Raw genomic sequence first — 13,406 nt, 5'->3', positions numbered from 1 at the left:
TAATTCATTTAATGTTCTCAATAAATCTATGAAGTTAGACATTATTTCCTGTCTCCTTCCTTGGTCCCCTACCTCCTTCCCCGCTATAAATATAGACATTCCCAGAATTTATTATAGTTTTTTTCTGCATAACCTCCCCCGGGAGTACATTTATTCCTGTATTTTTAACTGTAACCTATATGCCAGTAGCATAGACTTCTCTATCCATAGCACTGTTCAGATCCCAGGCCAGCATTACCAACTGTACTCTGGAAGCATTCACTCAATACCCTGAAACACAATCTGACCAAAATAAAACTCTTCTTCCAATATAAATACACCCTCATCTGCAACCTTTCCTGAACTTTCTATTCTTATAAATGGTAACACCATTTATCTAAGACGACAGCCTTTGAACATATTCCATCCTTCCTTCCCTTATTGATTCCATCTCTTCCATGTCACTGATGTCCTTTTAGGTCACATCTTTGTTCTTTTTCATCTGGATGGCTAAAATATTTTCTGATTTGGTCTTCTTCCCACAATCTCCCCTCATCTGACCCATCCTACACACTGCCAACAAAATGATCTCCAAATGGCAGAGCCCATCTGAAAGCAGAACATTCATACTTATCTCCCAGCTTCCAGATTTACCCTCTCTAATTCATTCTCCAAACTGCTCTCACAGTGATTAGGCTAAAATGCAAATCAGATTGTGTTTCTTACCAACTTACAATGCTTCAGTGGCCTTCCTTTTCCCTTGGGATAAAACCCAAATTGCTTAGCCTGACATCACTGCTCTCTCCACAGCCTTTATTCAAACTACAGCAAGATTATGGATGATGAAGTCAAATGACCTAATGTATCTAAAAGAACATTTATCTCAATCCTTTGTGTCTAACAGGTGTTCAGTAATAATAAGTTATTACATTAATTTCTGAAAGCAGGATACATGGTTTGTGCATTTCTAGGCAGTAAACACAGAGTCTCTCAAATGAGTAAGGGTTCTCCCCCATTCACACATTGCCTTTCATCACTCTTCAGAATACAAAATGAGGTTCAGCTTCAAGAACTATAGATCTAGGCCCAATCTACCCTCCCAGCCTTCCTGCACATGTTTCTCTCTCACAAAATTGTGCTTCAGCCAAGTGGCTTACTTGTCAGTCTCTGAACAGATCCGTGCACTTCCTTGACAGATCTTTTGGAACTCCCTACCTGGAGTATCCACTCCTCTTCTTCTCCATTAGCCCAAACACCAATTCTTCAGCATCTACAGCAATCTACAGAAAAGAGACACTGTATGATTCTCTGAACTGAATCTAATCTGTCCATCTCCTGAACTAATAAAATACTTTTTGTCTCTTTCATCAGTTAATGTGTTATTTTGATGTGTTGTTGCCTCCCCAGGAGATTGTAAGCTCCTTGAGGGGAAAAGCAAAAGACAGATACCCTATGCTTGGATCTCAGACCATGGCTTGCTGAACAACCTTCAGCAAGTCTTTCAACCTCCCTCACCTTCCCAGTTGCCAAACAGTGACCCTTCTAGATGAAGGCTTGTAATCTACTAGGGCACATTCAGCAAAGATACTGGCATACTGTAACAATTTATTCAACTCTATGTTTTATGTACTACCTAACAAATTACTTCACTTAATAAATATTTGATGAAAAAAAAAGGAACAAACCTATCCCTAAGGCATTTTTCTAGCCTTGGAAGAGACAAAGAGCTCTAAATTATTATCTAGACATTTAGTGTTATCCAAGGCAAGTTCATTTTCTGAGCAACTCTTTAAGCTTTCTGAATTGTGGATTTAACTTAAATTGTTTAGTGTCAACATCCTGGAAAGATCCATGTAGATTTTTCCCCCTTTGAATTTCACCATTAAGTTTGTTGGCTCCATTCCAGACCCATAATTGCATGTCTCCTTCTTTAGAGAGGATCTCCAAATAGTGGCATCAGGACAAGGCTTTTTGTTGAGGTAGTAGTTTTTATTTTTAATGTTTTTCTTTGTTTGCTTAAAACTTCTCAGGTTAGTGACTAAACTTTTAGGATGCCATGACACCTTTTTACAATGCTTTCCTTCTCATTGATATAGTTTTTGTTACTTGTTACTTAATTCCAGAGTTTAAGGAGAGCTTTTTCTTTCCAGATAGTCAAGACATTCAAACGACTTGCGTTTTTATTTAAAGAGTTTTGGACGTATCCTCATCAATTTCTAGTACTTTGTCTAATTTCTTGCATGCCCAGAATTTAGCAACCTTTCTGAATATTTGAAAGAAGTAATACCAGAAGGAAGAAGAAAATTAGTTGGAATTTATACCTACGAATGCATAGACTGTCAAACCCCAAGTTCAGTGCTCATTTTAGCTTTTGACTCTCCTTCCTAAGCACGTGTCTTTTATTGTACACAGTTTGTAATTGGAACATAAAAAGAATTAGATAGAGGTGGTGTATTTTGTCTCTTCTTGTGGAAAATTCCTTTTGGCAAATCAGACAATGGTGCATGATGATTCAGAAGAACAGATAGCAGGTATTGGTTCCATGTTGATGTTGGATACTCTACCAAAGGAATAGTTAGTGTCTCTTACTCATTCATAGACTATCATGGAGTGGGAGAACAAAGTCTATAAAAAAGACATTACTTTGTACATAATGCCAGATATAAATAAAATTGCTGTACTAGAATTCTTGCCAACCTCCAAACTCATTAGCATGGCAGTGACATTCTCATAAAATAGCATAATCAGAAGCACTCTGAGGAACTGAGAGTTCTTATTTTTTTACTACAACAAAATCCTCCATTAAAAACAACTTTGCACTCCCTTATATGAGACCTATGAAATAAATGTCCTTCAAGTAAGTGGAAATATATTCAGAAAAAAAAATTTGTATGAGAACACAAAGGTTTTGTTCCAGTTCCTACAAGTCTTCAGACTAAATGACCTTGGAGATAGTGTCAATGCCATCCACCCCTGGGTTTCCACATAAAGAAACGTGGTGAGTACAGCACATTGGCATATAGAGGAGGCTTATGTATCAGTGTCAATCTCTTTGTTTAATATGCCCTACTAGATGATATATACCTTCCCATTAACAGTTGCTTATGGCCTCTGTAATGTGAAAGCCTATTTTTCAGTCTGACATGCTTTGTGCTGTTTCACTCTTTTTCTCCCATGCTAGGCAATTGGCATCCGGTTGAATGAGCTGTGCCATGGGGAAAGTGAAAGCCCCGCCAACCTTCTGGGTCTCATTTATGATGAGGAAACCAAGAGGAGACTGAGAAAGGAGGATGAGGAGGAAGACTTTTTAGATGACAGTAAGGAGACTCCCTTTACTACAAGAACCCCTGCTTGTAAGAATCTTTGCTTTAGGAGCACTTAATATTTCTCTTTCCTCTTTCATATTCTTACCACCTTCCCATGTCTCCCCACTGCTCCTTTTCCCTGATTCCCTGTGCATGGATGTAACGCATGTGCATAAAGCCACACAAAGAGAGGGCAAGAACCAAAAAGAGAAGACCATAGACAGACACAAGGAGTTGCAGCCAATACAGAATATCCAATGCTTTGTAGTCTGTGACTCTTACTATTATACAAAGGTTAGTATTAGGCCTCTCTGAGAAAATTGTGGAAAATTACCCAGAAGAGGTTCACTCAGGTTTTGCATTTTGTTATTGCTCTTGGAGATTAAAAAAAAAATGGACCAAATAAAATTGAACATGAAATGCTTCCCAAATCATTAAAATAGTGAATTATTTGATTATAGTTTTTAACATGAATTTTAAATATTAAACAATTCAGATTTTTAGAAGTGTGAATGTCTGCTGTACTGTACTTCTTTGCTAAAATTAGAAGTGAGTCCCACCATAGACAAAGAGATTCCTGTACACTCCTCTTCAACACCATTTTGTGCATACGTGTGTTGTATACCATACAAGCTTGTTGTGTATGTGTACTACTACCTAAATAAAATTCCTAAATGGTTATGGAATTGGTGACATTATCTGATGAAGACAATAATACCTCTTCCTCTTGCCTTTCCCCAGTGGTTTGAAATTCAGACTCCCTGATTATATGTTAAAGACTGTTGTTAGTTAAGCAATGCCAAGATGACTTCATCTTTCTAGTCTTAAAGTGTAAAAGGATGGCTGGGTGTAATATTGAGCATAATTAAATAATAAACAAAGAAAACTTATTGTCTTCTTTTCCACTTTCATACCAATGATTTTTTTTGCAATTTTTTTCATCATTTTGCACTTTCTCATCCTTTATCACATCAGAGCAAATATTCTTGACTTAGCTGCTAACAAAATACCAAATTCTGATATCAGTATTTCAGCCTACCAAGTGAACATTGGCCCCCAAAGATTCCCTCAAGTTCACAGGAGTCTAGACTATCCTAGAATGCCTTTGGATAATTGAATGGAGAATAGAATTGGGTCTGGCCTTAAGACCACTTGAGGACTATCCAGCAATCACAGAACCTAGTGAAGACCCACCAGAAGACATCTCCAAACTGCCCTGGATCTCCTAAGCATCCTTCAGACACAGATGAGCTAAAGCACCATTAGACGGATACATCCTCACAGCCCAAAATGAGCTTTAATCTCCATGAGACCACATAAGTGTCGTTTACTGATATGTTATGCCTGGTACTTGGGTTTTTGATGAGAGCATGTAGGACTCAATCATTGTTCATTTTAACGAAACATTTCAGATGATAGTTGCAAGAGGGCCTGGACTAAGACCAAGTTCACTGTTTACAGGATTGACAAGAAGAATCTGGATGATAATCTCAGGACAACATCCAGAAGTTTATACTGAATATGTAGTGTTTGATCATTTTTTAAAAACTATTGCACATCCAAACAATTTAGTCTAGGCTTACGTAGCCTGCATTGAAGAGAAGATTGAAATGTCTGGTTTAGTTCTGCTTTCTTGTCAGTACATAGCTCATCTTGCACTTAAAAGGTAATTATGGCTCGAGCACCTGGGTGGCTCAGTCATTAAGTGTCTGACTCTTGACCTTGTCTCAGGTCATGAGCTCATGATTTGTGAGATCAAGCCCCGTGTCAGACTCTGCGGATAGCATGAGCCTGCTTGGGATTCTCTTTCTCCCTCTCTCTCCGCCCCTCTTCTACTAGCCCACGTGCACTCTCCCTCTCCAACAAAATAAATAAATAAACTTAAAAAATTAGTAAGTAAAATAAAAGATAATTATGGCTCAAGTAAATATCATCTAGAAATTCCAGAGGACTTTGTCTCTTCCGTTCTTAACAAGAGGCTGTGTCTCCAGCCACATACTATCTCTGGAGAAAAAGTAATGGTTTTCATGAGGAAATCACATATCTTCAGAAAGAACATCATTTCCACCCTCTCTCAGCTAAGCCATAATATATACATGCTATTCAATTAAGAAAGCCTAATACACAGGAAATATTTTAGAAAGATATTTAGGAATGTTGATCTGTAGTTGTGATTGCTTGATGCCTTGATTCAAATAGATAACTATTTTCTTTCTTTTATGAGAGGCAGAACTTGACATTACTTTGGTCTTCTTTTCTGAATGTTGATAACTAATCAGTATATTTCTGTAGGATTAGTGACGACATGTATCTGAGAATAAATCCTAAGAATTTTAAAAATCTCTATGGTGTCACCTTGGCCATTATCTACCTCTATAGTAAAATCCATTGTTAGATCTATGATGGAGGCAACATTTTACTCATCCAAAGACTGATATTCTTCAGAATAAAAGAGAATATTTTTATACTTCTAGTGTAGCTATGCTTTAATATGATAGGCCAATTTGTATAAAGTGTATGATACAAGTGACCAAGTATGTCTTGTCTATGCTGCAGAAACACATCTGGGCTAAACTGGAAGCAACATCACTGCCCTCAAGATGTCTCTCACAAAATAAGGTGGCGAGATTCGTGTAGTCCCAAAAGTAGTTCACTACCCTTTACGCGGTCTAAATCTGACTAAATTAGCAATGTGACAATCTTGCAAGACTGCTTTCCATTTCTGTTTTTGTTAAAAGGCTTTCTAGTTTAGTGGACTGTGTTATGTTATGCTATGAGTCTTAAGGAAAATAATTTAGTTCATATTGATTGATATCTTAATACTAAACAATACTAGTTATAGAATTACAAAATGGAGGAAGAGAGAGGTATATGGTAATGCATAGATCGTGCTAAAAGGAATAGGTAAATTGAACATGTATAGGTAACATTCTCATATGCAATTTCATTTTGGACATGTATAGGTGACATTCTCATTTGCAATTTGATTTTACACATGTGTAGCTTTGTCCATCAAACCGTGCCTCTGTGTATGTTTTATTGATTCGTTTATTTAGGAAGGAACTCTTTCATTCCATAGGTACTGTGAACCCCTCTAAATGTGGCTGCCCCTTTGCCTTGAAGATGGCGGCGTGCCAGCTTCTCCTGGAGATTACCACCTTCCTTCGAGAAACCTTTTCTTGCCTGCCCAGACCACGCACTGAGCCTCTGGTGGTAAGTCAAGCATGTGAGTTAATAATCAGGTTACTTGGAGAGGCCAGACATGTGGCTAGGTTTTGAGTAACCACAATTTCTTCAAATGCTCAATGGCCAAATGTATCATATAACTTAAAAATTCAACCAAGGGATTTTCATATATAAAAAGAAAGAAATCTTATTTTATATTGCAAAAAATAAGAGTAGTAACTCTGAAATTGACCTTGAAATCACTGAAGATAACACCACTGGGTCCAACATTGTACTGATCGCTGTCAGTTATGCTGGGAATGTCTAATACAAGAAGAGGCTATAAAGCAACAAAAGCATTCCTTTGAGGTCTTAGAGACTGCATCTGGAAGACACAGGGTCTACGGAAATGGAATGTGTGCTCCAAACTGGAATCGTGAGTGGGCTTATAAAGGCAAAAGCCACAAGGTTACAAAACTTGTTTTAAAAGATATAATGATTGGTGCTGGCCGAGTTGAAGCTATCTGCTGCAGGATTGGCTATTTAGCTAACAGGTGTTACATTATCTCTATTTTAATCCAAAGGAGAAGGGTGTGTACCAGGAGGTGGTGGAGTTGAACTTGACAAATGGCAATTGACAAAAGTAAAAACTTCATGGTGTTGTGGAGACTAAAACAGAACACATACACAGGCCTTACTTCCTCAATATCCTCTGTCCTCTATTTTGAGTGACTGTCTGAGCAATGCTTACTTCATTTTGAATCTTCTTTCACAAGCCTTTAAGTTCCTTTACTCTGCAAACTATGAGGAGTTTTATGACCAGCATTCTCCAGAAATCACTGGCAGAATCTTTCTGTCATAAAAATCTAACTGCTCATAAATCCTTATAGAAATGTGCTTCCAATGAGTTTTCTCATTTAAGTTATGGGGAAAAAATTTTATTTAAGTATTTAGCATGTAGACATCTCTAAACATACACTTTTATTACTACAGTACTTCTTATGGATCTGGATGGGCAGAAGAAGACTGTACACACACACACACACACACACACACACACATGCACGCGTGCACACGCATACCCACATGCACACACATGCACACACATCATACTCCTGTACCGCTGGGGCCTGATTCGTTTAGCAGAGTATACCAACACTCTGCAAGGACCAGGAGTCTTGACAGAGTATTGAGATGGGCACACGTCAGAGCCGATTTTCCTTGGCTCTTAATCCTCTAATAGGCACCAAGTTTCCAGTGGTTCTTTTATTACAGGCACCGCCCAGCCAGAGCTGAGGAACCAGACAAATTCTCTTATTTATTTATTTTTTTTTACACAAGACTTAGACTACTCTACCAGAAAAATTGTTACACGATCCATGTGCTTCTACTTTAGCCAATTTTACACTCCACCAGCAGTCCTGCTTTTTTGACCAGACTCGGCATGAACAAGGCCATACCCCAATCCCTGGGAGAAAACAAAAGAATCCATGCTATTATCCCTGAGCACTGCCTCTACCTCTGGTTCTCCAATGTCTGGAAGACCTGTTTCCTCACACTCGGAAACATAAAATGGATATTTTTACATTGGAAACATTTATGGGTAAAAGGTATGTTTTCAACAGAAACATACCAACATTGGACTGCAAAACTACATTATCTGAATGTCAGAAAGGGACGTTTACTGCCCTGATTTCATTTCCTATTAACCTGGGCCTTTAATTTTCTGAATGTCACCTCAACTATTATATTGAGACTACTCTATAAAATCAAATCAAGGCCAGCACATGTGTTTGAAGCCAAGTGGGATGAAATATGTGATCTGTAAGGCCTCTACTAGTGTTATTTTTTCAACATTCTAATTATACTGAAGCCTTCATAAAAGCATGGTGGTACATCTACTTTTCATTTTTCAAATTTTTGTTGGTCCCCATTTAGATCCATTGTGATTTTTGAAATTAAGAATCTTAAAGTCTGACTCAGTTATTTTTGTTCTCCCTTTCAACTCCACAAAGCTATAGTTTAATGTCCCTTGTCATTATAACAAGTTTCATTTTTAAAAAATCAACCAGATCTGTTAAAAATTATTGTATAACCAACTGGCAGACTAGTAGAAAATGGCAAGAAATTAAGCTAAATGATCCTTTGGTCATTCAGTCAATGAGAGGAAGGTTTTCACTGCTATATCACCCTGAACAAGGTCTCAGGGATCTTTTATTCAATACACTAGGACTTTCATTGTCAAATGTAGATTTATGTATTATGTTGAGATGTGACCTTTATAAAATAAATGGCAAGAAGATTTTTCTCCTGTTTAATCTAACAATAGTTGATGGTAAACAAAAAGAAAAAACACCCTTCAAGTTACTTTCCAACCTACTATAAGGAAACCAGTATGATAAAACTGTTTTACCACCACAGAAGCTGTTAAAAATTAAATTATTAATTAAAATTAAATTATTAAATAAAATTAAAATATTATTTTAGCAAAATGCCTCTGGCAAGAGTATTTATGGATCTTCAGAATTTTTTTTTAATTCAGTAACATTTTTAATAATAGTAAAAAAAACAACCACCCTAATATATGAAATAATAAAAGTATAAGGTAGTAAAATAATCAGATGAGATGCTATGGATATTCTAGAATCTGAGGCTTGAGAATGGAAGAAAATCAGGGACATAAACTTTCTATCAAGAAAAAAAGTTTTTTCTGGGAACGCAAGCTGGTGCAGCCACTCTGGAACACAGGATGGAGGTTCCTCAAAAAACTAAAAATAGAACTACCCTACAACCCAGCAATTGCACTACTAGGCATTTATCCATGGGATACAGGAGTGCTGTTTCGAAGGGACACATGCACCTCCATGTTTATAGCAGCACTATCAACAATAGCCAAAGTATGGAAAGAGCCCAAATGTCCATCCATGGATGAATGGATAAAGAAGATGTGGTATATATATACAATGGAGTATTACCCGGCAATCAAAAAGAATGAAATCTTGCCATTTGCAACTATGTGGATGGGACTGAAGGGTATTATGCTAAGTGAAATTAGTCAGTCAGAGAAAGACAAAAATCATATGACTTCCCTCATATGAGGACTTTAAGAGACAAAACAGATGAACATAAGGGAGGGGAAACAAAAATAATATAAAAACAGAGAGGGGGACAAAACAGAAGAGACTCATAAATATGGAGAACAAACTGAGGGGTTGTGGGAGGGGGGATGGGCTAAATGGGTAAGGGACACTAAGGAATCTACTCCCGAAATCATTGTTGCATTATCTGCTAACTAATTTGGATGTAAAATTTTAAAAAATTAAAAATAAAGCAAGTTAAAAGAAAAAAAAAGAAAAAGAAATAAAGAAAAAAGAAAAAAAGTCTTTTTGTCAGAAATTGCCATAAGACCCTTTCTTTTTTTTTTAATTTTTTTTAAACGTTTATTTAGTTTTGAGACAGAGAGAGACAGAGCATGAACGGGGGAGGGTCAGAGAGAGAGAGGGAGACACAGAATCAGAAACAAACAGCCTCCAGGCTCTGAGCTGTCAGCACAGAGCCCCACGCGGGGCTTGAACTCATGAACCGCAAGATCATGACCTGAGCCGAAGTCGGATGCTTAACAGACTGAACCACCCAGGCGCCCCATAAGACCCTTTCTAAGATGGATGGGATTTTCGTGCAAAATATCTGTTTGAAGAAGTCCTAGTTATACCCAAATTGTTGGGAGAGTAATCAAAAGAATCTGAAGTACAAATAATTAAAATAAAAGTTAATTAGTTTATCCACAGTTGTTTCTTGGAGAGGGTCAGGAAATCCCAGGAGGCCACCTACTGGATTGGTGGGGGCATAGAGGTGAAAGAAAAGGCAAAATGACATCAAAAGCTTTTAAAAATTATTAAAATACGTTTTTACCAACTTAATTTTTTCTCAGATCCCTAGATACAACTTAAATAATGGGTTTTTTTTGTTTTTTTAAGAGCTTCTGGTAGCATTTTTATTCATTGTTTCATAAGCCATACTAACAAATAATGTTTTTAAAAAAGAAAAAGAAAAAAAAATAGCTTTGTTACAAGATTTATAATCAAAATAGCATAATAATCAAATTTTTTCTAAATATTAATTTTCAAACAATATTGAGAACAATAAAGAAATCATTTTTGAATAGAGAATTTTGTTTGTAAAACTGCTGGTCTATTCAAATGTTTACCAACTGAATTAGTGAAACCAATAACCACTGGGCAAGCAACATGAATTAAAACAAGTAATTCTCCTCCAATGGATAGATGAGTCCACCATAATAAAGTAAAAAGCAGTAAGGAAGTCTCTTGTCTACACTCATTCATTAGAGAAAGCAACATATTGGATGCTTTTATGCAAGATTTTGCTAGAGGCTATGCCAAATGTGCTGATGGAATTTAACAAATTGGGTTATGAAAAATATACTGCTGGATTCCAAATGTTCCTAAAGTTAAAAAATCAGAAGCAAAACACAATTCACATATACCAAGGCTAACTGATGGATGTTTATTGAGAATAAGACTATGAACAAGGTGGTGCGATAGTTACAGGAAAGGGAATAGGGAGGTTACAGAGGTAATCATATCGAAACAGGAGAACCAACATATAAAAAATTATTTCCCGGCCACAAAGAGTGGCCATGAAAAGGGGGCAGAAGGGCCATGGTTGGCCATAGAAGGGGCTGGAAAGACCTGAAGAACATTTCTATAAGAGGTCACATTTGAATGTAGCTTTGAAAGATAGATGGGATTTTGACAAATGGATAAAAGAAGAAATTGGAACTGCTTTTGAGAATCAGTTTTTACATTAGTTTTTGTCCCGAGTAAGAAATTTATCTAATTAAGTTTGGCTAACAAAATTGAAAATATATTAGGTTTTCTACTTGTTTTCTAAAAGGGATTAATTTCAGGGAACCAATTATATTCTTAGAATATTTTTTGACAATGCTAAATAGATTCTATGTAGTTCCTTTATTTTTCTAGATGTGATGTAATTTTCTAGGTACCGAAATGTAACTTCTGTTCTTAATCAAAAGGAAAAGAAGAAACAACATGTAAAGTCTAAAGTTTCATTTATTAATAACAATTAAAAGCATTAGATTTTAATTTTGGTGCAAACTAGTTTTTTTTTAAATTTTTTTGTTTTCCATATCTAGTTGAATCTGAGAACTTACATCGTGTTTGGGGGAAAAATGCTCTATAGAAACAAAATTAGCATTTTATATAGTTTTCCTCTATCAACTCCTCCAAGAGTGTTTTACAGCTAACAATTAAATATGGCCTTCTGGTTGAATAAGTCTCCATTCACAGAACAGGTCAAATTTTCAATTGGGGGCCTCATTGACCAAGCTCCTACAAAATAGTTTCCCTCCCCAAGGCTTACTTTAGGTTACCGGCTCACTCTGTTCACAAGCAGATAGTCATGGAACCCCTCTAATCCTGAGATCCTTCTAGAAGAGAGTGAGAAATATCTCTAATGCCTGATAGTATTTTGAGACTCCGGCCCTCACATATGAGATTTCTTAAGCCTGAAATGCCTTTTTCCATTTGTTTGCTGAGCCAACTTTAAGTCCTCAGGACAAAACTCCAACATCACCTCTTTATTCATTTTCTATTTCTGTAGAAATTTAGCTACTTAAAAACGTGTAAACATTGTATCTTACATTTCTAGAAATCAGAAGACTCACACAGGTCTTACTGGGCTAGAGTCAAGGTGTTAGGAAAGCTGCACTCTTTTCTGGGACTCTAGAGAAGACTCTTTCCTTGCCTTTTTTCCATCTTCTTGGGCAACTCACATTGCTTGGCTCATGGTCCTTTTTTCCATCTTCAAAGCCAGTAATTTGGCATCTCTCTCACTCTTCTTCCATAGTTATATTCTCCTTTGACCACAGTCTGGAAAAGCTTTCTGCTTTTAAGGATTTGTGTGATTAGGCCAAGCCCACTTAGCTAATTCAGGATAATTTCCCATCTCAAGATCTCTAACCTAAATCAGCATGCACAAAGTTCCTATTGCAATGTAAGGTAACATATTTACCTCTTCCAAGGGTTAAGGCATAGACATATGTGGGGGTCCATTATTCTGCCTCCAAATCTGATTTCTAAGTTCCTACTCACTCTCTCAGTCTAGGAATTTATCTTTTGTTTCCCTTCTGAGTCTCTGTCTCAGGATTTTGAGTTCGTTTAGGGCAAGAACCATTTCTTATTTATCCCCCAGTACATAATACGTTCATATTTAGTACACTCAGTGCATAATCATTTAATTAACACATGAATGCCAAAGGTGTAGGCTAAACTGTGGACAAAGTGTTAGAAGGGGAGCAAGCTAATTCTAGATTTGGAACAAGGTCTGTGCTTTTTGAAGATAAAGTATGAAGAAAAGGGGAAAACTATGAGTTAGAGAAGTTTTTTTTTTTTAATTCAAGAAATATGTTTATTGGCCACAACCTGAAATTGGCATTAGATAAAGAAGAATTTGGCTCTGTGCAAATTCAGCTGCGTGCAATTCAAAATGGAGGGAGGTTTACCACAAGACCAATGCAGCGCTGAGGAGATTCTAGCATTCATGTACTCCTCACTAACATTGCAGGACTTAGAGAGCTGCAGACTTCGTTTGGATCCTGAGTTGGACCGGCACAGATATGAGAGGAAGATCAGCTTTGCTGGGGTCCTGGATGAAAATGAAGACTCAAAAGATTCCCTCCACAGTAGTAGCCACACCCTCAAATCAGATGCAGGTGCTGAGGAGAAGAAAGGTATGGAAAGCAAGAATTTTTTTCCTGTTTCAGTGTTTCTCATAGGATATTTGGCCTGGGGTCTAAACCACAGAATTGTGCACCCCAAGTCCAAAACTGTTGGCTTCATACAGTACTGTGTCCACTTAATGAGGTAGGAAACCACGCTAGTTAGCAGCTGGACTCGACAGTCGGAGAAGTTCCGATTG

General features: G+C 37.0%; 1 protein-coding gene across 12 annotated transcripts in view; it reads left to right on the top strand.

Annotated features, from left to right (window-relative positions):
• UNC80 (unc-80 subunit of NALCN channel complex) overlaps positions 1–13,406 on the top strand; it is a 230,940-nt gene that overhangs the window by 101,345 nt on the left and 116,189 nt on the right. For 7 of the 12 annotated variants that reach the window (XM_078450927.2, XM_078450924.2, XM_078450923.2 and 4 more), the window contains exons 24-26: positions 3,161–3,332; positions 6,364–6,497; positions 13,053–13,218. In XM_078450927.2, coding sequence (XP_078307053.1) covers positions 3,161–3,332; positions 6,364–6,497; positions 13,053–13,218 — 472 coding nt within the window. The remainder of the gene's footprint in view (positions 1–3,160; positions 3,333–6,363; positions 6,498–13,052; positions 13,219–13,406) is intronic. The other 5 variants (XM_078450930.2, XM_078450929.2, XM_078450926.2 and 2 more) reach the window with 1 other exon arrangement.

Source organism: Panthera onca, chromosome C1 (genome assembly GCF_046562875.1).
Source record: "Panthera onca isolate mPanOnc1 chromosome C1, mPanOnc1 haplotype 2, whole genome shotgun sequence".
Taxonomy (NCBI): domain Eukaryota; kingdom Metazoa; phylum Chordata; class Mammalia; order Carnivora; family Felidae; genus Panthera; species Panthera onca.
This window is presented reverse-complemented; position numbering and strand designations above follow the sequence as displayed.